Source organism: Sarcophilus harrisii, chromosome 5 (genome assembly GCF_902635505.1).
Source record: "Sarcophilus harrisii chromosome 5, mSarHar1.11, whole genome shotgun sequence".
NCBI classification, from domain to species: Eukaryota; Metazoa; Chordata; class Mammalia; order Dasyuromorphia; family Dasyuridae; genus Sarcophilus; species Sarcophilus harrisii.
Window position 1 is genome coordinate 150,866,638 of NC_045430.1, and position 26,272 is coordinate 150,892,909.

The window sequence follows — 26,272 nt, forward strand, 5'->3', positions numbered from 1 at the left end:
GTCTTATATGTTCTGTGTTCCCTATTTTGTATATAATGTCCTTAGAAATATCTGATATATAGATTTTCCCCCAGTCAATGATTTCCCTTCTTATCTTAGTTTTATTGGTTTTGTTTGTGCAAATGCTTCTCAGATTAAGTTACTCAAAATTACATGTATATTTCTTATGATCACCTGCATCTTTTGTTTGTTGAACAAATCTTAACCATAACTGTAAGAAGTCCTTGATGTAATTTTCCTTGTATTTTTATGGAATTACTCTTTGGATATGGAAAATATCCATTTTCATGCTTGTGGTGATATATGGTGTAAGATGTTGATCTAAACCTAATTTCAATGCAATTCCTTTCCATATTTTCCCAAAAAAATCTTATCAAATATGGAAATCCTCAAATAACTTTATGTTCTCAGCTTCTTACTTTTATCATCATTTCTTTGAAATGCTGTACCATTTGTTCCTCTAAATTTTATATTTTGTCTGGCTCTATAAAATATCTTCCTTCCTCACATTCATTTACTCACCATATTTAATCAGTTATTAAATCATATTAACTCTTTCCTTTCATTGTCTCACCTGTATTTTGAAACTTACACATTTCATTCTTTAGTTATTTAAGTCACACAACTAACTTCCCTGCTTTCTGTCTCTTCAAGTTTTAGGTTTCACTAGTTTTTTTCATGACTCAGCTTAAATCTCATCTTTTGCAAAAGACTTTTCTCACTATCCCCTCTAACACACACACACACACACACACACACACACACACACACACACATACACAAACAGTGCATGCACCTTCCCTCTAAGATTACCTTCCATTTATACTACAAGTTTTTGCATGTTGTTCCCCTTTTAAAATATGAGCTCCTTGACAGCAGAGACAATATTTTTGCCTTTCTTTGTGTTTCCAACATTTAGCACATCATCTATCAGTCCTTAATAGATAGTAGTTGACTCATTGATAACACACACAGCCATCATTATCATCATCATCATCATCACCATTATCATTATTATTCATTAATGAGTTCAACTACCTGGCAACAACCTAGGTGATTTTTTCTAACTCTGAGGTGTTGTAATTCTATGATGTTGTAAAACACTAGTTTGACATGAAAAAATCACTCAGTCATAGAATTTCAGCATTGAAAAGGTGAGTGGCTATTTAGTCCAATCTATACCTGAAAAAAAATTCCACTTACAACATACATATCTTCATACCTTCTGACTAATCATTCACTCCTTATGATGAAGCCATAGCTCCTTTGGAGACCAGTTCACAGTGCCTCCCCATTCCAACTCTACAGCCCTTACTTTGGATACCATTATATTACCAGATTTTCTTGAATACTGACACTTTCATCCAATGTATTATTCAACTCTCCCAACTTTATATCATTTACAAATTGGATAAACATAGTATCCTCTATTCTTTCATCCAAGTCATTGATTTTTAAAAAGTTAAATAGCACAAAGACTAAGTACAGATTTCTGGGGCACTTCATTGGAAACAGTTTTCCAAGTTGAAATCAAACCATTTATGACTCTTTTGTTCCTGACCATTCAACAAGTTCCAAATTTACTGAAGTATTGTCTAGCTCACATTCCATCTTTTACTTAAGAATAGCATGAAGACCTTATCAAATGCTTTGCTAAAATACGTAAACTATATCCAAGGCATCTACCAGCTTAATAAGTGTCCATTTTAAAGAAGTAAATAATGTTAAGATTGGAATAACCTCTTTTTGATGAAGCTACTCTGGCACTTTATGATCAATACCTTCTTTTCTAGATGTTTGTCAACCAGTCTCCTGATAATACATTCTAAGTCAGGCTCACTGGCATAAAAACTACATTTTCTTCTCTTTTGAAAAAATCAGTGCCTTTGCCAGTCCTCCAGTACTTTTACTTTCAAAAATTACTGAAGGATTAAAAATCATATCCACTAGTTTTTTTTTAGCATCCAAGAATATATTCATCTGCTTAACTGAATTCATTGAATTCTGTCAGACACTCTCTTTTTTACCTATCAAGACTCATTTTTATTAAAGAGCAACTTTCTGGAGCTATACTGAAGTCATAATACTTATCTCTCCAGGTCTTAGTGATACCCATAAAGCCAAGTTTGCCTCCTTGACTTAGGTAATGCATCTTGGAGCTTTCTTTAGAGAAGACAACTCAGTCAGGAAAGATTTATGATCAACAAAATGAGGTTAGTATTCTTAATCATCTGAGAGGTGCTACTGAGCTGAAACTTGGAGGCATTCTTCAGAAAGAGGAACTTAGTGGAGAGTATAATAGGGACTATGCATTTTGAAACAGGTGGAGAAAGAACTTGGTTCCTAAACCTTAGAGAGAGATGACAAAAGGCAAGTACAATGGATCTAGTCCTGAAGCCACATGACTGCTGTGGGTAGGAAATAATAGTGGTCAAAGGCTATCATAAAATAATAGATTTAGCTAAGTTTCACCTAAAGTAAGAGAGAGAGTTCATAAACTAAGCCAAAGGCCAGAAATAGTTATAGGCACATAAAAATAGAAGTAACTCAAGGAAGGGGATGAGAGGGCTCAACTCCCAGTTAAGTCAAAGAGAGTCAGTGTCCTCAAATATCCATCATATTATTACTAACCTAAGAAGGTCTAGATTTAATAACTGGCTATAATTATATTGAAGGAAAATTGACCTAGACAGAGATAATAAACAGAGGGAAACTTCATTAATGATGAAGGTAGTATTTTCAAGGTTTCTGGGCCATAAAGATTACCAAGAAGGATAAATAGGGGTGATGGCAAAATGAAAGCAATATTCTCTGCTTCATTATCTTTTGATTCATATAATGTTCTTCTCGCTGGAAAAAGAAAGCAATAAGTGATTAAAGGACAGTCTCTTGAGCCCAGATCACTAATGTAAAGACAAGAAATCAAAGGAAGGGAGATCGAGGTGGAAAGAGAAATGTCAAAGTCAAAATACTAATCACAACAGACAGCAAAATCTAGCTAGGTCTAAGTTAGACAAATGACTCAACTAACATGGAAAAAGGACAAAATAGAAGAACCAAACTGAAGCTAGTGATCCTGAAATCAGGAATCATCAGGAGTTCAGAATCTCAGAGAAGGATTTTGTGTCAGATAGAGCCAGAGGCATTTATGGGGGTTTTCTTTTGAAGAAGAAATGAGGAATGTTGTCCATACCCTTTCTTAAAGCATAAAGATATCAGGAGACAAAATGCTATATAGGAAAATCCCTTCCTCAGTCATAGCTCTTTAGACAAGATGAAGGTGAAGAACAAGAGGAATAAAGACTGATTGACCTGTGAGCTATGTCAGCCAAGTCAACCTGTGGCTAGGCTAAAGTTGTTTTAAGAAAAAATTCTTGTTGGTACAAAGAGAAATTCCATTTAAAATAACTGTAGATAATATAAAATATTTGAAAGTCCATATGCCAAGGCAAAGTCAGGAACTATTTGAACATAATTACAAAACACTTTCCACACAAATAAGTCAGATCTAATCAATTGGAAAAATATCAAGTGCTCATGGGTAGGTTGAGCTAATATAATAAAAATAATACTACCTAAATTAATCTAATTATTCAGTGCCATACCAATCAAATTCCCAAGAATTATTTTACACAGCTAGAAAAAATAATAACAAAGTTCATTTGGAAGGTCAAAAGGTCAAGAATCTCAAGGGAATTAATGGAAAAATGCAAATAAAGGTGGCCTGGCTGTGCCAAACCTAAAACTATATTATAAAGCAGCAGTCATCAAAACCATTTGACACTGGCTAAGAAATAGAGTATTTGATCAGTGAAATCAGTTGGGTTCACAAGACACAATAGTCAATGACTATAATAATCTAGTATTTGATAAACCCAAAGACTCCAGCTTCTGGGATAAGAATTCACTATTTGACAAAAATTGCTGGAAAAACTGGAAATTAATATGGCAGAAATTAGGCATTGACCCACACTTAACACCCTATATAAGGTTGAATTGGGTTCATGATTTAGACATAAAGAATGATCTTAAAAGCAAATTAGAAGAACAAAGATAGTCTACCTATCAGATCTGTAGATAAGGAAGGAATTTGGAATACATTATATAATGCAAAATGGATAATTTTGATTATATTAAGTTTAAAAGGTTTCCTACAAACAAAACCAATGCAGACAAGATTAGAAGGGAAGCAATAAACTGGGAAATTTTTTCTACATTCAAGAGTTCTGATAAAGGCCTCATTTCTAAAATATATAGAGAATTGACCCAAATTTATAAGAATTCAAACCATTGTCCAATTGATATATTGTCAAAGGATATGAACAATTTTCAGATGAAGAAATTGAAACCATTTCTAGTCATATGAAAAGGTGCTCTAAATCACTATTGATGAGAAAAATGCAAATTAAGACAACTTTGAGGTAGTACTACATGTCTGTCGATTGGCTAATATGATAGGAAAAGATAATGAAGAATGTTGGAGGGGGTATGGAAAAACTGGGGCACTAATACATTGTTGGGGTTATGAACTGATTCAACGGAATTATGCCCAAAGAGTTATCAAACTGGACATACCCTTTGATTCACCAACATCTCTACTGGATCTGTATCCCAAAGAGATCATAAAGGAGAGAAAGGTCCCACATGTACAAAAATGTTTGTGGCAACCCTCTTTGTAGTGGCAAGAAACTGGAAGAGGAGTGGAAGCTCATCAGGTGGAGAGTGGCTAAATAAATTATAGTATAAGAGTGTTATGGAATATTATTGTTCTATAAGGAATGATCAGCAGGATGATTTCGGAGAGGCCTGGAGAGACTTATATAAACTGATACTAAGTGAAGTAAGTAGAACCAGGAGATCATGGTATATAGCCACAAAAAAAAAAAAAAAAATTATACCATGATCAATTCTGATAGACATGGGTCTTTTCAATAATGAGATGATTCAGGACAATTCCAATGGTCTTATGATGAAGAGAAACCCCAACCTCCTTTGGGGTTTTCTTGGCAAAGAAACTGGAATAGTTTGTCATATCCTTCTCCAGTTCATTTTATAGATGAGGAAACTGAGGCAGAGTTAAGTGATTTGCTCATGTCACATGGCTAGTAAGTGTCCAAGGCCAGATTTGAACTAATGAAGATGAGTCTTAATGATTCCAAGCCCAGCCCTCCATTCACAGTACCCCAATCCTATTTGGAGACAGGCAACAACAAAAAAAGCAAATATCCAATGAGTTTCTCTAGATTCCTTCAAGATGGAAACTGCAGTCTCTCTTGGAGAGGATTGACCACATTCCAGAGACACTGATTCACGCCACTCTTGTGCTGAATATCTATAAATTTAGGCACTCCATGAAGACAAACTTTACATGGACAAATATGTGATATCATATGTACTGCAATTTTATAAATTCTCTAGTTTTCTTTTTTCTTTAGTTGCATTCTTAAAGTAGAATACCAGATTGTCATACCAGATTTTAAATTCCTTGGAAACAGGAACTGTTTCTAATTCATCTTTGCATTGCTTATACAACCAAATACAGTATCTTACACATAATAGACACTAAATATAAATGTGAAAGAATTGAATTGTGTAACATTCCTTGGCATGGGGGTAGGAAGCAGGAAGTGACCACTTCCCAATGACTTGAGGTGGCTATTATGATAGTCTTTCCCTTATGCCATGTTGCCCACAGTAGTATACATAACAACACATTTGCCCACAATGGAAAGAACACTACTTTTGGAGTCACAAAAAACTGGATTCAAATCCCATATTTGATGCTTACTAGCAGGCCTCTTTAACTCCTTGAGTCCCTTATCTTTAAAAATGATAGAGTTGAAAAAGATGATCTCTTTAATTCCTTCTTTCTCTAATTAAAAAGTAGATAATGAACAGTATTTATTGATCTTGCATTCTAAGTTGATAGTTTCTCCAGTTAGAATTAAAATACTATAAGGAACAAAGCCTAGAGATTCTGCAAGAGACTACCATGTTGATGAGCCATCTGTGTCACCAAGATTTACAAAATGAGTAGCAACAAACAAAGGATAATAAAGGGGTAGGGTTATTATAATTTTTTTTAAATTAGAAGTTACTTGAATTTTAGGTATTTCATCAATAGAATAAATTCAATCCATTCTAATAGAATTAAACTGCTTAAAGTGAAGAATTCTAAACAAACACAATTCTAAAGGAAAGATTTTCTTTTTAAAAGTCTCACACAGGGTTTGTTTGTTTTGTTTTGTTTTGTTTTGTATTTCAAAAGAAAATACCAGTCATTTTTGTGCAGACCAGGATGAAAGATATTTGCTTCAGTGTGACCACTAACTCAGAGAGAATCAGAAGAGACTATTACCCAATCTGCAACCATCTCTCATGTGGCCAAGTCATGGGATCATAGAATCATAGATTCAGAGCAGGAAGAAATCTGAGAGATTATCCTCTCCAATTTTGCTCAGAAAGCTGAAGAAACTGTTCCCCAAAGTTGTAGTTATGTTCTGCTAGGAATGGTCCAACATAGACCCAGTAACTGAAACTGAGTCTGAGGCCAGATCTTCCTGACTGGAGTGCAGTGCACTGGCCCAAGCTACAGACTCCACAAAACCATAGATTAGGTTTTATTAGGGAAGATGATTCCTTCAAGACTTGTACTACAAGCTATTATTGCAGTAATAGGTCAAAAAAGATAAAAAGCCTATGGTTTTCATCTACAAATCATTTGCTCCCAAGGGACTCAAGCTGGTTGGTGGCAGAGGATGAAGGAGCTCCCTGAGGAAACTTCTAGGGAAGGAGTGCCTAGGAAGTACAGGGCAGAGTTGTGATGGACCTGGAACAAGGGACTGGGATACTGATGCAGATTTCCCTACCTGGTGGGTTTCCAGAGATAAGATAGATCACCTTATAATGTGACTAAAGACTGGGGTGGATGTAAGTAGTAGCACCTGGAATTGATATCCTGGAGAGATTTTTCAACCCTCTGGAAATAAAGTCTTATGATTAGGAATGTGCCCGGAGAATGTCTTCATTGCCCACCTTGCTGCATTCATTGTGCTCTTCTGACACCTTTTGGAGAAAGTCAAGGAGAAAGAGAAGGAGGAAGAATAGAAGGAGGAGGAGGAGGAAGAGGAAGAAAAGGAAGAGGAGGAGGAGGAGGAGGGTTCCAGAAGCATAGAGAAAAGTTGGAGTGGAGCTGGGGCAAGGGACTGGTATGCTCCAATAGGGGTCCCAACCCAGCAGAGCTCCAAAGGTAGGACTGAACAAATTGGCATCCATTTTCGCTGCATTCTAGGCAAACCTAAGGACTAGGCTGGAGATAGTTGCTGCTCTGGAAAAGGGTGCAAGAGAAGAGCTCTTGACCTGATATTTGAAGATTTGAAGATAATTGAACAAAAAGAAGGGGTTGAACCAAAAGTTTGGGACACAATGTTTCTTTTTCTGAATACAGAGAAGATACTGAACATAGAAAGCTGCCCCCAGCTGAGATTTGGAGTGTCACAAAGGGGAGCTTTTTTTTTTTTTTTTTTTTTTTTCCTTAAGACCTGTTCTTTGGGTTTCCTGACTTGCAGGATATTGTGTCCTTTGTTCCTTGTGGTGGAAAGTTGAGGGAACAATGTCCCATGGAAAAGATTGGGAAAAAGTTTCTGTTATAATTCCACCTGCCCCTTTTCTCTTCCTTGTTCTAACACAGTTGGCTCTGGACACAATATCAGATTAGGCCATTTTTCCTTTCCACCTTGTCCTGTATCCTTTAGGTGGATCAGGAGAAAATTTTGATTCTTGAATGAAATCGAATAGAATGGATATGTAGTTATACACATATGTTGACATATACATATTTTACTATATTACATATAGTTTTAGTTGTAGTGCGTTCTCATATCACTCTTCAGCTACTTCTGTTTATGAAATCTGCAGTTTGCATAGACTTAAGAATACTGTACAGGTCAGAATCTGTTGTCAGATTGATTCAGCCAAATCAGAATCAGAAAATATACCCCCTTCATCAAAACCACTAACTAATAATAAATGACATTGATGATCATGGATGTTTTGAAGGTATTAGTCTGTATAATAGCTTTCTTATTGAGTCTAGTTGCTAACCTAAATTATACACTCTTCCAGCTATTTCTACTCCATGGAACAATTTGCTGTGAATTGAATGGCAGTGTAGGTTCCATGGTCTTACAGTTTTGTTTTGGTTTGGATTTTGACTGTATCTGTTGATTTTGCCTATGATAGAATTTCCAATTGGGAATTTTTTCCTATAAGTGCAGATAGTCAGCCTGCACTGAAACCTAGTTAGACTTAGATAATTGCCCCAGCTACTGAAGTTAAATAGCTTGCCCAAGATCACACAGTATGTGAAAGAGACACACTGGAACATAGGTCTTCCTGATTTCCAGTTCAGCTGTCTCTCCACAGTGGGCCAGGCTAATCTTGAAGTTGTTTCCCCTTTCTAGGTCTGAAAAACGAGATTCCTTTCATGATCTAGGACCTCCTCATGACTTTTCAGCCATCTTCCAGGAGTCCTCAAACTACGGCCCGTGGGCCAGATGCAGCAGCTGAGGACGTTTATCCCCCTCACCCAGAGATATGGAGTTTCTTTATTTAAAGGCCCACAAAACAAAGTTTTTGTTTTTACTATAGTCCAGCCCTCCAACAGCCTGAGGGACAATGAACTGGCCCCCTATTTAAAAAGTTTGAGGACCCCTGAATTAAATGACTCTCCACCTCCATATTCTTTTCAATCTCGCATCACTATTCTTTCTGTTCTTTAAAAAAAAGATGTTCCATCTCTTGGATCCAGGTATGTTCTCTGGCTATTCCCCATTCCTGGAAATGCGCTCCCTTCTCACTCCTGACTCCTAGCTTCCCAGGCTTCCAAAATCCCACCCTCTATAAGAACCTTTTCCCAATTCCTCTTATTCTAGTTATTTTCCTCTGTTAATTACTTCCCATTTGCCCTGTAAACATCCTGTGGTTTATATTTATTTGCTTGTGGTTTCCTCCACATGATTATGAATTCCTCAAGGCAGGATAGTCTTTTGCCTTTCTACCAGCAATTGGCAGAGTGCTTGGCACAAAGTAAGGACTTAATAAATATTTATTGACTGACTATTATCTGGTAAAATTGGCAGGATAGACTCATGGGGAACATAGAATCATAATACTGAAATCTGGAAGGGATCTTTTAAAATGGTCTAGTAATACGGTCATGGATTTAGATCAATAAAGAACTTTAGGGGGCAGCTAGATGGCTTAGTGGATAAAACACCGGCCCTGGAGTCTTGGAAGTCTTGAGTTCAAATTGGACCATTTTACATTTTCTAGCTGTTTGACCCTGGGCAAGCCACTTAACCCCAATTGCCTCACACACCAAAAAAATTCAAAAAAAAAAACTTTAGACATCAAGAAGCCTATGACATCAGCCCAAGGTCAGCCAAAAAAAAAAAAAAAAAGTAATGAAGCTGATATTGGACTCTCTGATTTCAATTCTGATGCTTGGATTATTTCTTATAAATCAAGTGCAAGATCAGTCAATCTAAAAGTACTTATTAACCATTTAGTCTATGCTAAGCATTTTGTTCAGCTCTGACAGTACAAATAAAGATACAAACAGTCCTTACCTTCAAAGCGCATGCATTCACTTTTTGATGTTCACATAGTTTATTAATTTCGGAGCTCTAAGGCAGATTTTTGTCTCTAAATCCAGTGTTTCTCTCTCTGTACTTTGTTGATTCCAGGAGGAAAAGCACCTAGCAAATGGGATATCTCTTCAATCTAAGGTAGAAATATATATATATATATATTTTTTCCTTAGAGGAACCCTTATATTATAAGAGTCCACTTTTAGGGTTTAGAAAAAGGAGCAGCATTTTTAATCCCAATAATAGATAGTTTCAAACTGGGTTACTGAATTATCAGATCTACAATTGTGGTTAATTTTGTTTGCATCACTCTCTACCATCAAGCATTAAAATGGGCAACAGTTCTTGGAGCTTGAAGGGAACTCAGAAGCTATTTAGTTATGCACATTCATTTTACAGATGAGAATACCAAGGCACTGGGAGAAGAAGTGATTTTTCTAAGAAGACACACATAATAAATGACAGGAAGAATTTGAGTAGAGGTCTGCTAATGACAAAGTTGGTTCTCTTTCTTTTTGGCTTGATTATATAAATGTGTGTGCATATACATACATACACATATATACATACATACAAATATATATATATATATGAACACACATACACACATATCTATACTTTTTTAAAATTTGCATATTTTTTCTCCCTCTCTTCCTCCTATTATATTGTAAGCTTGTTGAGGACAGGAATTATCTTTTGCCTTTTTTTGTATCCTTAACAATTAGCATAGTGTCTAGCACATAGTAGGAATTTAATTATTAACAATTTCCATTGTACTATATGGCCTCTCAGATAGATATGCTACCTGCTTCCTTTCTCAATATACCTTAAATAGCCAGGTTTTAAAATGTGTCTCTTGGAAGACATATGAGGGCTTCTTTTCACTATTACCATTTAAAATCAACACTCTAGGGAAGATAAGGGTTCTTTCAAATAACCTAACTGATAGCACAAAATAGGCCCTTAATAAATGTTTATTGACTCATCTCAGGAAGTCAAATTTGTTAGGCTCACAGTTCCCTTATTTTCCCATGTTTCTTCCCCCACACTCATCCTAGCTCAAGTAGTTTTCTTCCTCTTGTACCTCCTTTGCCCCTCTGCCCAAGCTTTGCCAGCCTATGAACTTACAAACATGCACATAAATTCAAACACTAGCCTTTGAGTGGGCTGGAGGGCCACACCCTTCAAAGACATATGATACTGGATGTTGATAAACTGTCTGTGAATGACTGATAGTCAGGCACAATGTCAAATGATTTCTGTACTGATGGACAAAGATTGTCCCAGTATTTTGTCATACTGCATACTGGTGCTACTGAGAAAGTTCATGGCCTGAGAGGTAGAAAAGAAATGAAAAAGATGCACCCAAAACAATGATTTACACAGAGAGCTACAAGTTGAAAACTGTGCAAAAAATGGCGGATCAAATACTTCATACTCCAATGACTCCAGAATTCAATTTGATTCCTGATTTAGAGTTGTTTCTTCAAGTATCTATTATGTTCTACTGTATGGAGAATTTTGTCCTCAGTGACACTTATAAAGTTTAATTAAGACACAATTCCCTATTATTATTCTGTAAGAAATGACCAGCAGGATGAATAAGAGAGGCTTGGAGAGATTTACATGAACTGATGCTAAGTGAAATGAGCAGAACCAGGAGATCATTATATACTTCAACAACAATACTATATGAGGATCAATTCTGATGGAAGTGGCTATCTTCAGCAATGAGAGGATCCAAATCAGTTCCAATTGATCAGTAATGAACAGAACCAACTACACCCAGTGAAAGAACACTGGGAAATGAGTATGGAACACAACATAGCATTTGTACGCTTGCATTTTTATCTTCCCAGGTTATTTTTACCTTCTTTATAAATCCGATTTTTCTTGTGCAACAAAATAACTGTATAAATATACATATATTGTTTTTAACATATACTTTAACATATTTAACATGTACGAGACTACCTACCATCTAGGGGAGGGGTTGGAGGGAAGGAAGGGAAAAGTTGGAACAGAAGTTTTTGCAAGCGTCAATGTTGAAAAGTTACCCATGCAAATGTTTTGTCAATAAAAAGCTATAATAAAAAAAGACACAATTCTTCTCTTCATTTGGCATATATGTTACCAGGATACATTTTTGTTAAGAGAAAGAGATGTAAAAAGTGTCTTGTATAGTAGGAAAAGTAATACATTTATTAGCAATAAATAAATTAGTTATAAGGCTTAAGTTCATATATAAGCTCAGTTATTTACTACTCATGTGCTATAAGTAAGTCACTTAGCCTCACTGAGCTTCAGTTTGCCTTTAATAAAATGGGGATGATAATACTTCTACTAGCTTTCCCCAACAGAATTATTGAGAATACCAGATTAGAGAATGCTTGTAAAAACAATAGCAAATGTGAGTCCTTATAAGATTCAGAAGAATGGAAAGCTAGACTATAATAAGCAAATGACTTCCCAATCTCAATTTTCTCATCTGTTCAGTGGGTATAATAATACTTCTCTCATGAGGTTGTTTTGTGGAAAGCACTTTTATGCTGAAAAGCCCTCTATAAATATGAGCTATGATAATGTAACAGAGTTAACCTAGAGACCTATGAGTGCCCTAAGACAGTCTTCTTTGACTATGTCTCTTGGGACCTAGAACCCCGTGTTCTAGATTATGCCCCATGAGTCATTCTCTCTTGGAATTATGAACAAGCTGATAACTGTTTACCAAGTTATTTATTTGTCAGCTGGTATTCAATTTCCAAAGGGCTATCAGTGCTTTGTCATTGCCTGTTAAAATTGCTATCACTCATTTTTTTTTGTCACAGATTGAGTTATTTTCACTTTGAACCAGTGACATTTCTGGAATTAACCTCCCAAAACAATTAGGGAGAACTTTGCTTTGCTAAATAGCTAAAAACTTGGACCTTGTCTTTGAAAATGCATGCCTTAATTGTTCTTGTTTCTTAAGGTAACACTCCCAATGAGTGAATTTATGAAAGTATTATAATTTATGAAAGTTTTATAATTCTGCCATGGTGGATATGGTTCTTGCTTTTTTTTCTTCCAACTTACCACCACTCCCCTCCCAGTGTCTTATGGGATCACATCTCTTCCCAGAAGAACTTTCTAACCAGAGCAGAGGCAGGTTCCTCTACCTGCTACCATACCCTGTCCCATTCTCTCCCATACTCACTCTAGCTTTCCCCAAATAATTTTTTTTTCCTTTTCTTTCTCTTTCCACAGTATCCTCTGAGAACCTTTTTGTGTTTAGTATATTTGAAAGATCACTGGATTTGGAGTTAGAGGTCTTGAGTTCAAATTCCTATGTTACCACTTACTACCTATTAAACCTTGGCAAAACTCCTTACCTATTTGGGCCACAGCTTCCACATATGCTGTTTGATTAAATGACCTCTAGGCCTTTTTCCAATTCTTAATTTGTGATCCTAGGAACTTTGCTATTTCTTCTCATATTCCTTTCATCATATATTGCTTCCTAAAAGCCCTCTTTCCTAGCATAATTTTGCAAAAAGTATCAGATTTGTTCTCAGAGGATCTGGCTTTTCATTTCATCTCTGCCACCAAACTACCTGACTGAGCTTAGGTAAGTCACAACTTCCCAGGATGTCAGTTTCTTTATCTATCAAACGAAGGGGTTGAACTATATATCCTCGGAAACTGAGTCTATGATCCTTAAGGTGTGCTATCTTTTGAGACCTTTTCCAAAGTTGGCACTCTTCTCACACACCCTGATAATTAACCAAAAAGAGAATTTAGCATATCCTTTGCTCTTGATTATTATTTTCAGAATCCATCTGTTACTCAGCAACCAGTTCTCCCTCTTTAAAGTTCACTTCATCTCATCCATATTCTTATTGTCATCTGTGAGTGTCTAGGTCATAGATGACAGTAATTTACCCAATAAGTTGAGGGCACTTCGTACAGTTTTCTCTGCTCCAACCTGTGCCTCCTAAAATCTTAACCTAAATTTCCAAGTTCTCTTTCTCCAGTTCACTTCAATTATGTACATAAGATTAACCCTCTATGACCACACCATTCCCAGTGAATTTTTGTCTCAAGTGTTTGAATGTCTACATGCAGTTATGAATAAAGCTAAGAACTATGAATTCATAGATCTTATTACACAATGTTGAACTTCATCTCTTTAAAACTTTTAAAGATATTAGGCTATCACACTTACAAAGGTGACTATTAGATTTTTATAATTTAACCAGCTTGGGAAATTTACATATATTTGTATGTTTGCATATTTGCATGTTTGCATATTTGTATATTTGCAGTTCTATTTTAGGTATCAATATTTCAATTCATCTTTCACAGTTAAAAAATAAATAGGACAATTTCAAGCACCCCCTTCTTTCTAGCTGTCTCTCTGTCTCTGTTTCTGTCTCTTGTGTGTCTCTGTTTGTCTCTGTCTCTCTCTCTCTCTCTCTCTCTCTCTCTCTCTCTCTCTCTCCCCTTACCTCCCTTTTTCTCTTTCTCTCCCTTCCCCTCTTGGATTTCTTTCTTTCTCTATTTTGCTTTCTTTCTTCCTTTTACCTTCCTTATCGCTCTCTGCTCTCCTTTCATCTCTCTTTCTTTCTCTTTCTCCCTCTTTTTCTCCACTCTCTTTTTCTACCTCTCTATTTGCTATGACAGGAAATGCATTTCTGACACTTTTAAAATGAGCAATCATATGTATAATCAACTTGGTCAAAACTTCCTTCCTGGTAACTGCAGCACTTCCTCTGCATCTGGATTTGAAAAGAGACCTAGAAAAACAGAAGAGAGACACTGAAATTGTTGAAGAAGAAGGAAAAAAAATGCCCTGGCTTTAAAAACCAAACAAGTGATTCTTCAGTATCATAGCTGCAGCCTTTTTTAAAGAGGTAACATTTCCTTCATTTTTTTTTTTGTCTTTTGAATGTCTAATTTAATGTTTATATTCCTCACCTAGAGTATTTTTAGGAAGAACCATTGCCAGCTCATGAGATAATGTTTCCTTTGAGTTTCATTGCATGTTTTGTCCTCTCTCTCTCTCTCTTTTTTTTTAACATCTGCAAGTTCTGACAATAGTTCAGCAGGTGCATTAGGAAGGTCATTGTTGGGGCAAGGCAGGGTGAGGGGGAGGAAGGAGGCAAGAGAGATGTTTCAATGGGAGCAGAGGAGGTGAGAGAGAGCGTAACCTTTCATTCACAAAGCGTTCATCATTTCTTCCCTTCAAAGTTGAGAGCAACACATCAAATAATTTTGAAGATTTCACTAAAGGAAAACTTGTGAGTATTTAAATCAGCCTGCTTTCTTTGGAAATTAATTTCTTATTTGATTATTGCATAGAAATCAGAGAGAATTTGGTGTTCTTTTTTTTTCCTTGCTCAAAGTTAGGAAGATTTTTAAAAATTCTATATTAGTGTAAGTATTGATATAGCTTTCAAGTTTTATGCTGTTTTGTTTGCTCAGTATACGCCAAAGAGCTAAATAGAGAATGATTTAAGATGCATGCATTTCTAGGGGTCTGTTTATTGAAAACAGAGTTGTTAAAAAGAATAGCTTAGATTTATTCCAATGAAGTCACCCTTACTTATGTTTTAGAGGAATGTAAATAGAAGCAATAAGTCAAATATTTGAAAATTATTTATAATACAATGGAGCATGGTATCATGATATTCAAAATTAATTTTCTTGTAATGAATGATGGAATCCTTTATTTATTATATATGCAAGGAAGAATAAGTCATGGTTATCTCTTTTGGTAGAATTGATAATATTAATCACTTAAGAATAATAAGTCATGCTTCAATTTTTATTTCAATAATTAATGTTTGCAATTGCCCAGCAATATTGATGTTAATAATTAATGGAAGTTTTAGTCATGTTACATTGTTAATACAAAATATTTTATAATCTCTAATAACTGAATTCACCAACATTTTAAGCACCTTCTATGTTCAAAGGGCTTTGTTACTAGAAGTACAAAGATGAAAAAAAAAAAAAAAAAAGAGCTCCTGCCTCCAAAACACTTTCCTTTTTGGCGAAGTGGAGGAGGTAAGCAATATATACTCAATAAGTCTGATACCAATTAGGATATAAGTACAAAGGATAAATTAGAGGAAAGTAAGATATTTATGGAGTTATTTCTTTCAGCTGGAGGGAGCAGGAAAGACTTAACAAAAAAAGTACCAACATCTGTTTCTACTGTGGCAGAGATTAATTAGATGAATTGCTCACAAAGTTACTTTGCACCAGTTTGTCATTGTTTAATTTTTATATTGTGCAAAGCAATGTTAAATAGCAAATATTGATAGATTTTAAAGAAAGTGAAATATTTCCTAGATGATTGTTCATATATTAATTTGAGTGACAAATACTTAAGATGGATATAACTGGGATATGTAGAAATAGCAAGACATGGAGCTGGAAGGGATCAGAAAACATCTAATCTATTCACTAAAAAAAGGAAACTGAGGACATAAGAGATTAAATAATTTGCCTAAAGTCATGGGTACTAAGTGTCACATCTGGAATTTGTACCCAGGTCTTTCTTCCAACTCCAATGCCAATGCCCTTTTCACTAAAACATATGTGTTTAATTTATTTATCTGCTAGATGTAGCTTTTTTTTTTTTTTTACCAATTCTTTTACAGCTTGGATTTATAGTCATTTCCCACCCCCACCCCCCCTTTATTGGTATTGTTAACCAGAAAAGAGAGGCAGAAAAATTATGACCAAATCACAAAAGTAATTTCAGCCAAGAGTGAGTTAGACTGCATAATTAAGTTGAGATATAGACGATTTAGAAACAGAGAACATACTGACAAGTTCAGATAGCGTGTCTAAATCCCAAGGAGAAGTATGGCATGGAGAAAGGGGAAATAAATTGATGGGCTGCCTTCAAAATAAAATATTTTAATTTCTACTCCATCTTGGAGGATTATTGGACATAATCCCTAAACTGAGCATTTTGCTGATTTTGAGAAGTGTTTCTTGCCCTTTAATGGACCAGTTTTGTCTTCTAAGCACAAGATTTCCTGAACTTTGGCTGCTACATTTCATAGGTATTTGGCAAAGGAAAAAAAAATGTCATTTTGTGATTAAAATCTCTTCCTTCTTTTACTTACTGTTTACCTAGGGCATGGATTTGGAGGACCATGATCCTGTGATTCTGAGAGAAGATAACAGGGGGAGAAGGCGGAAAATGAAACCACAAAGTGCTGGTATGAACTTATCATCAATGGAATTCATTCCTATAGAATTTGTCCTGCCCACCACCCACCCACTCACCAAAGTCGCTGAAACAGTGATCCTGGAAGCAGCTGGAAATTGCAGTGTGGAGCAGGTGAAGGCACAGGTCTGGATGCAGGCCGTGGAGACTAGTATGACCATGGAATTCTATCACCAATCATCCCCAGAACAATTTCTCCTGCTGTACCAGAAAAAGGAACAGTGGTATGAGATCTATGACAAGTACCAATTGATAGAGACATTGGACTGTGTGAAGTACTGGAAAGCCTTCCATAAGAACATGGGTCAGATTCATGTGGTCCAGAGGCAGCCACCCACAGAGGAAACATGGGCATTCCAGAAGCAGCTAAATGATCTGATTGACTATGATGTCACTGATATGAGCAATGTGCACGATGATGAGTTGGAATTCACCCGGCGCCGGCTTGTCACTCCACGGATCATGGAGGTGGCCAGCCGAGACCCCAAACTCTATGCCATGCATCCCTGGATCACTTCCAAGCCACTCCCCACATATTTGTTGAAAAAGATTGTCAATAATTGCATTTTGATTGTCATCCACCGAAGTACCACAAGTCAGACAATCAAGGTCTCTGCAGATGACACCCCAGGTACAATCTTACAGAGCTTCTTCACCAAGATGGCTAAGAAGAAGTCACTAATGGACATCCCTGAAAGTCAAAATGAGCTGGATTTTGTGCTTCGGGTCTGTGGCCGGGATGAGTACATTGTGGGTGAAACGCCAATCAAGAATTTCCAGTGGATCAGGCATTGTCTCAAGAATGGGGAGGAGATTCACCTTGTGCTGGATACTCCTCCTGACCCAGGGCAGGATGAAGTGAGGAAGGAGGATTGGCCACTTGTAGATGACTGTACAGGAGTCACAGGCTACCATGAGCAGCTCACAATAAATGGCAAGAATCATGAGAGAGTGTTTACTCTTTCCCTATGGGACTGTGATCGAAGGTTTAGGGTCAAGATCAGGGGCATTGACATCCCTGTGCTCCCACGGAACACGGAGCTAACGGTCTTTGTGGAAGCAAACATCCAACATGGACAGCAGGTCCTTTGCCAAAGGCGAACCACCTCTAAACCTTTCACAGAGGAGGTGCTCTGGAATGTGTGGCTTGAGTTTGATATCAAAATCAAGGACCTGCCCAAAGGGGCTTTACTGAACCTTCAGATTTACTGTGGGAAAGCACCATCCCAGTCTTCCAAGGCTGCTGGATCTCATGAGATTTCTAGCTTTGAAGCCAAAGGCAAAACTCAATTACTCTATTATGTGAATCTACTGTTAATAGACCACCGATATCTCTTGAGGCATGGAGAATATGTCCTTCACATGTGGAAGATATCAGGGAAGGGAGAGAACCAAGGAAGCATGAATGCCGATAAGCTTACATCAGCAACCAACCCTGATAAGGAGAATTCTATGTCAATCTCCATTCTGCTGGACAATTATTGCCACCCCATAGCCTTGCCTAAGCACAGGCCCACGCCTGACCCTGAAGGGGACAGGGTACGGGGAGAAATGCCAAATCAGCTTCGAAAACAGCTAGAAGAGATCATAGCCACTGACCCACTTAACCCACTGACTGCAAAGGACAAAGAATTACTATGGCATTTTAGGTATGAAAGCCTTAAGCATCCCAAAGCGTATCCTAAGCTATTTAGCTCAGTGAAGTGGGGGCAACAAGAAATTGTGGCCAAAACATACCAGTTGTTAGCCAGAAGAGAAGCTTGGGATCAAAGTGATTTGGATGTTGGGTTAACAATGCAACTCCTGGACTGCAACTTTTCAGATGAAAATGTAAGAGCCATTGCAGTTCAAAAGCTAGAAAGCTTGGAGGATGATGATGTCTTGCATTACCTGCTGCAACTAGTTCAGGTAAAAATATGTTTGAATTATTAAAGGAAACAGTCTCAAAAACTTTATTTGCATGCACACAGGCACCTCATTCATCAGTTATGAAAATGCCTGTTGTAGGACTGGGAGGGAAGCAGCATGTTGTTATGGAACGGGCAGGACAAGTTTTGATTCTTCAAAGAACTTATTCTGTCATCTAGAACCAGACCCTTGACATCTCTGTCCCTTAATTTATTCTTGTGCAAAATGAGGAGGTTGAACTAGATCAGGAATTCTTAACCTTTTTTTTAATGCCCTGAACGCTTTGACAATCTAGGGAAGCCTCTCAGAATAATGTTTTTAAATGTGTAAAATCAGTGTCATTAAAAAGGAAACTAGTAAGATTGAACTACAGAGTAGTTCTATTATCATGGGATCACAGATTTAGAGTTCAGAGAGACATGCTATCTAGTCCACTCTATTCTATAAATGAACAAGTGAATCCCAGAGAAGTTGATTTGTGTAAGGTCACCAGCAGATTCAAATCCAAGGTTCTGGCTCTAAATCCATTAGTCTCTCTACTGTACACCCTGTAACTATAGTGAAATCAACTCACCAAATAATAAATTATTCTGTTTGTTTCTTACTGCTCAAGAGAAGATGGGGTGAGTTTAGGTGAGGATTAAAAGATGATGCCTTTATAACTGTAAATTGCTATATAAATGTGAGCTATTATTATTATAGAGTAAATGGGGCCATCACCTTCTAGGGGAATTAGATTGATAGTAATTCTTCACTTTGATTCACCCAGAATATCAGTGTGGGATAGAAATAGAATGCAAGAGCAGCTCTCTTGGTTCTTCTACCTAGCTATTTCATTTTAGCTCAGTTTTCTTATCTGTAAAAGTTACATTAAATGCTTGTCTATAACCCGATATCAGACTTTATTTGGCAATGAGTTCTTCCAGAGATGTATAAGGTACTTAAGATTTAGGAGAGGTGCAGCTAGGATGGACAGTGGATAGAGCAATAGCCCTGTCAAAAGGACCTGGAGTTCAAATCTAATCTGAGACACCACCTGTATGACTCTAGGCAAGACATTATTGCTTCAACAATAATAACAACAAACATCTAGGGAATATTGTAGGGCAGCAGAAAAGACCACTAGACTGAAAACCAGAAGTCTTGCATTCAGATCCTAGTTCTAATATTTACCAGCTGTGTAGCTGTAGGAAAGTCCCATAATCTCTTGGTGTCCTTATATATAAAATGTAGAGTTGATTTCTAATGTCTCTTTCAACTCTGATATTCTATAGCTATGATTCTAAATAAATGCTGTACTCAGGTCAGTGTTAATAAGTTTTCAGGGATGGAGAAGTGGGAGTAGGGGAAGGGATATTCTTTGTAAGTGAGAACAAGAGATAAAAAAAACTGCCATTTGATGGCATTCATCACAAACACAAATTGTCTATACCAAATAACAAATTACATTTATTAATAAATTATTTTATTAACAATATCATATCTTATAGCCAGAAGATTCATTGGCATAAAAATTTTTCGATCAGAAAAATCTTTAGAGACCATCTAGTCCTTATCCCTTATTTTAGAGGTGAGAAAAGAAGGCAAAGTTAGGTGGAAGAGTGATTTGTCTAAAGTCAGGCTTCAAGAAGTTCATCTGAGTTAATCCCCTACTTACAGGCAAGTATGCTGTTATCATCCCCATTGCAAAGATATGATAAGCACTCAGGCCCAGGGAGTTTAAGTAACCTCCCCTAGTTAACATAACTTGGTCAGTGATACAGGTGGAATTTGAACTCAGTTCTTCTCCTTTCCTGATGCATTTATCTTTTCCACTATGCTATACTTCTTGGCCAAGTACTTATTAGGGAGGAAATGGAAGGACTAATGCAGAAATTAGTTAATCTATATGTTAGGCAGTGAGTTGCCAAATCATCCATTTTTGCAAGTTGTTGCTAAAGTTTCCAGCCAAGCATAGTAATAACAGTCACATTTATATTGTACTTTAGGATTTACAATGTACTCCTTTTAAGTCAGTATTATAAGTATTGTTATTCCCATTTAACAGGTAAGAGGTTGAGTGATTTGTCTGGACTCATACACCAAAGCTAGTGTCAGAGGCAAGACTTTTAACTCCAAGTCAGATTTTTTGTTTCTGTCACATCACCTTGCCAGCAATTAAGGGGTTCTCATTTTTGGCTATTATATTTCTATCTTTTCATTATCTTAAAAACATTTCTGTAAAACATTTTTACATATCATCTAAGAGCATCCAATGTTATTTTTTTATTTCCCTCCATCCAACAATTATTTAATTGCAGAATGTTAATAGCACAACAAAAATATCTTCTTATTTTGCTGTGCTATACAGAATTATCTAAACTCTAAATTTTTTTCAATTCTGTTCCATGTCCAGGGGCCAACTTTCTCGCATTAGCTGTTTTGTGAATAAACCTTGCAGAACTGGGAATTTTATGGTTTTTTTTTTTCAATTTTGCCTGCTTGGAAATTAAAGAAATCAAGAAATAATGATGTGAAAAATTCAAATTAGTAGGCACAATTTAAATGTGACTTTGACCATTAAAAAAAAAGTGCTGCACTATATTTTCAAGTGTGTTTAAATTCCTATTACCTGAATAAAATCCTCTCCAAGTTGAGGTTTACATACTGACTTCATAAAAATGTAGTATCAACTGTCACATTCAACCAAGAAAGATTTTTTAAATACCAGAATGAATGTACACACTATTGGAATGAATGACTTATTACATTCTTAGAGCCAGCAACTTCATTGCAGTTAAATTTGCATGTAATTGACCACACCCATGAAAAGGTTGAGGCTTTGTTGTTTTGTTTTAAAGAAATTTTGGCACAACAGAAACATGTTTAATAAACCACTTTTAATCATTTACAATGTGGGAGGAAACAATTGCACCAGAAACCCAACCAAATTTTTGGTGCCTTCTTATGGACCCTCCATACCTGTGAAAAATAGGGGATGGTGAGTTGGTATGATGTAGGTGCTTTCTATTCTCTTTCTTTTTGAATAGAAAAATTGAATAATCTAAGGATATTTATAGAGAAACCCTTCAAGAGATTAAAAATTAATAATATATTCATGCAACAAGGTAGCACTGGATGTGGAACCTCAGACACTAAATGTGTAACATTGGACAAATCACAAACATTGGACTCTCTCAATTGCAACTTCTCCAATTGTAAAATAGGAATAATAATATCAGTTATAACATAAAGTCTTTGTGAGGATCAAATAAGATAACATAAGTAAATTACTTTGCAAACCTTAAAGCACTCTAAAAATTATATTATTTTTATTATTTTATGATTATGATTAAATTTCCTTGGTTCTCTATATGTGGTAGAGATAGATATGTATGTGTTTACAACCCAGATAGCACTTATCTCTTTTTTTTCTTTTTTTGGATCTTTTAGCCACATTTATCTTTTCTCTTCCCTCTACTCTCTCTTTTGTTCTTTAAGTCAATGATAACATTTATATAGTGTTTATGAGTTTTAGAAAATATCTTCCTCAAGAGAATCATTGTGAAGAAGTATCATTATACTGCAGAATTCGAGGTAGGTAGTACAGGTGTTATACCCATTTTACAAATGGGGAAATCAAGATTTTGAGATATGAATTTTATATCATATAGCTTGTAAGAGTACGAAGATAGATTTGAGGTCAATTCTCCTGATTTCATGTCTAATACTTTAGTGTTTCATACAGCCTTTCAATCATAAGAGTCAACAATTCCCTTAGTCAAACTGGCTCTTTACTGTTAGAGGAGAAACTTTCTTTTTTGGCATGGTGTGACACTTACTTGAAGTCAGCAGATGCAGGTGCTATTACCAGCTCTTCTGGTAATAAGCCAATTGCTTGACCATAACCAATTTACATCAACTCTTAGGGTCTTATTTCTCTTATTTTTAAATGAAATGGGACATATTGAATGCTGTCAGGTATCCTTTAGCTTTAAAATTCTTTGATTTTATTCTCTATAGAACAAAATATAATTTCTCTACTTTTTATTGTCTCCTTTGGAATATTACATGGTTTACATTTAAGAGTTACAAAGTTTCTTTCTTACAACAATCCTGTAAAGTACTTGTGCTGAGATGCCTGAAACTTCAGAGTAGAAAGAATATGTAAAGTATGTATATGAGCCAGGACTCAAAGTCCTGTCCCATTTTCCACCGCTCCTTCTCTCCTTCTTTGTGTCATAGTCTTTCACAAGATCACCGTGATTATTGAAAAAAGACCCAAAAAATGAACAAAACACAGAGAACTCACAATAGCACATAATCAATAATTTCTCCTTAAATATAAATAATATATTTATAAATAACCAATAAATAATTTCTCCTTCCTGGAATCAAAATATCAGTGTCTGGGATGTGGACTTCCTTTGGAAGGAGAGACGTCCTCAGCTTCTTTCTCTCACACATGTTCCCCTCTTATCCAATCTAAATCTTGCTGATTCCAGTATCCTTTCCATTACATGAAAAATTCCATAAAGGCAACTTTCTAAGATTCCTGTATCCATGGAGCTTCTAGGTTAGTAAAATTATGCAGTCTATACAGAAATAACTATGATATAGTTTAACAAAGTTTCTCATGAGTTCTGAGGAACAAAAGATCATTACCACTTTGAGGATCTGAGAAGGCATTTTGGGGGAAGTTGAATTTGTCCTGACCTTTAAAGGATACAGAGGATTCCAGGTATATGCATCAGAAGGAGCAAAGACAGAAAGACAAAAAAAAAGCATTGCACTTTGATCTCTTCCCATATCTTTATTAATCTATCAACACAGTTATTGAGCATTTTTTTTGTGTCTGGTAGTTTGCAAGGCACTAATGATGAAAGTACAAAAATGAGGAAGTTCCTGCCCTCAGTAAATCCATTCTTGGACTGTTGGGGCATGAAAATAATCAAAACTTTTTAGCTCCTTGCCCATCCTCCCTGGACCTGCCTGTGGTTGCATAGTGTTCACATGCACATCCCACATCTCCAAGAAAGAAGTGAACTGAGAGTAAATGAAGAATGTCTTGAAATAAGCTGAAGACAAAGCAGGAGCAGACAGTTCAGCTTTTTTCTTGCCTGAAAATGAAATCTATGAACTTAACTTTGTAGTGAGCCTTTAGAGACAACTGATTGGTAGCTCTTGATCCCATGTCCTCGTGGTGTGGAGACAGGGACAATAGACTTCAGTGAGGAAAAAGACCTGAGAGACGCAAGTATGTAATTCTTATACTTGTGGGACAATCAGGCACTAGTCCCAGGGAAGAAGGTCACTCTGAGAATTTATAATAAACAGTATTTTCTCAGTTCTTACCCCCACCTCACTTTTCTGTTCCTCTTGCAAAGCAGAAGCCTACATCAAAGCCTCAATGAGTCAAATTTTGCCTCTCTCTCATTTGCTCACCTAGAATCCTACAGTCCCAACTTGAACAAATTGAAGTGACCCCAGAACAAAAAGGAAATGACCCTTTTCTGTCTTTCTGTTAGCATTTGTTAGAGATGCAGGATGAAGCCTTTACCACTTGTCCTGGCTTTTAGAAGCCTAGACCTCCTTTTGGTTTTTAGTTATTTCTTAACAAGAGGTAAAGGAATCTGTGTAGTTGGATGCATTGACATATGCCTTTATATATCATGAATAAATGCATAAATGTGTTTTATCTTTAGGCTGTGAAATTTGAACCATACCATGACAGTGCTCTTGCCAGATTTCTGCTGAAACGTGGTTTGAGAGTAAGTATTCTTGTTCTGCTAACAGTAGAGACTTTTTTTTAAAAAAAACTGGTTTTCTTTTAACCAAGACAGCAACACAAGAATAGTATGCTATCACTTTACAATTTAACTTTAACTGTTTTCCTTTAACTGAGGTAGCATGATCTACTACAGAGCTTCTTGATTTTTTTGCATGAGAAATTTTTATGTGACTCCTGGCATATGATATATGAAAAAGGTTTAAAAGCCAAACATTTCCTGATAATAAATCATAATTTCATGACCTCCACATTCAGTCACAAGACCCCATATGAGGTAAACTACAGTTTGAGAAGTTGAAATAGTATCCTACTATCTTAGAAGTATCTACTAAAGCCTTCCTTGAAGCCAGAGATAACTGAGTTTAGGTCACATAGACTATGAGCAAGTCATTTCCCCTCAGGACTTTCAATCTATAAAATGCAGAGAATATGATGACCTATGTTGGTAAAGGGAATTTCCTCACCTGGGAGTTCCCTACACCAATGAGATCCTGTGTCTAACCCTTATCTCTTTCATTTAATGACAGACCCCAAATGTCACTCATATTAATCATCTTCAACAACTTTTTTCCCACTCTCAGAACAAGAGAATCGGTCATTTCTTGTTTTGGTTTCTAAGAAGTGAGATTGCTCAGTCCAGACATTACCAGCAACGATTTGCAGTGATCCTCGAAGCCTATCTGAGGGGCTGCGGCATGGCCATGTTAGAGGATTTCACAAAACAAGTTCAAGTAATCAGGTTGCTACAAAAAGTCACTATTGAGATTAAGTCACTGTCTGCTGAAAAGTACGATGTCACTTCCCAAGGTACAATTTCCATGCTTTTGTTTCTCTTTTCAAGTATTCCAAGAGGGATCCTCTGTCACCTTCCTTATTCTTAAAAGTATACCTCTTCTTAATACAAAAGAGAAAAAAAAAGTTTTTTCTAAATTCTGTCTACATGGTAGGGAGGGAGAGAGAAAAAGGAAAAATATTTCAGATTTTTGAGCAAAGTTAATATCTATGAAATGGCTTTCAAAAAATGTTCTACCAATATAATACTCAAAACATAATCCTTAAAAGAACAACTGCATACAAAAGGAACACACATTATTACTTACTTTTTCACATTTTCTTTCCTATATTTAAATAGGTATTTATTTTAACTCCTCCACATCCCAATTTTCTGGCCTTTTTTTAAAAGTAAAAATTTGAGAATTTTTCTTAGTCTTTAGTTTCATACACTAGATCTATGTATTCAGAACTTCCAGATTCATGCTGCGATTCCTGGTGAACCTATTTCTGATATTCACTCCTCTTCCAAATTATTTATGACTGAGGAGCATCAATCCAATTTATCATGACTTCTCATCTATTTGATATTGAGACTTTGACTTTGGATTGATTTCTCTAAGTGCTAAAAGCAAACAAAAACAACATCATAGCAATGTTAAGTCATCCTCTAACTCCCACCCCCCCCACTCACCACAATTTCCTCTTTTTTAAATTGTTTACATCAGTCATACAAGTTTGCATTTGATAAAATCCTATCTGTTTTCCTATCAGTTCTTAAGCCTCCAACTACCTTATCTCTTACTTTTGGCCTACTCCCACCTCTCAATCACAAAATAGAAAAAAAAAAAAAAAAAAAAGCTGCTGTAGGTCATCTTTTAGCCTCCTTCCTTCACTGTGATTTAACTGTTTATAGACCTATGTGATGAGAGGCAAGAGGGTTTAGTA

At 36.1% G+C, this 26,272-nt stretch overlaps 1 protein-coding gene across 2 annotated transcripts in view; it reads left to right on the top strand.

The window, feature by feature from the left end:
* The first annotated feature begins 14,303 nt into the window (after window positions 1-14,303).
* Window positions 14,304-26,272, top strand: part of PIK3CG (phosphatidylinositol-4,5-bisphosphate 3-kinase catalytic subunit gamma) — a 44,189-nt gene continuing 32,220 nt past the window's right edge. Inside the window, exons 1-5 of one of the 2 annotated variants that reach the window (XM_031938754.1) lie at window positions 14,304-14,542; window positions 14,880-14,929; window positions 16,783-18,783; window positions 24,468-24,533; window positions 25,135-25,360. In XM_031938754.1, coding sequence (XP_031794614.1) covers window positions 16,786-18,783; window positions 24,468-24,533; window positions 25,135-25,360 — 2,290 coding nt within the window. In that variant the 5' untranslated portion in view covers window positions 14,304-14,542; window positions 14,880-14,929; window positions 16,783-16,785. The remainder of the gene's footprint in view (window positions 14,543-14,879; window positions 14,930-16,782; window positions 18,784-24,467; window positions 24,534-25,134; window positions 25,361-26,272) is intronic. The other variant, XM_003771494.4, reaches the window with a different exon arrangement.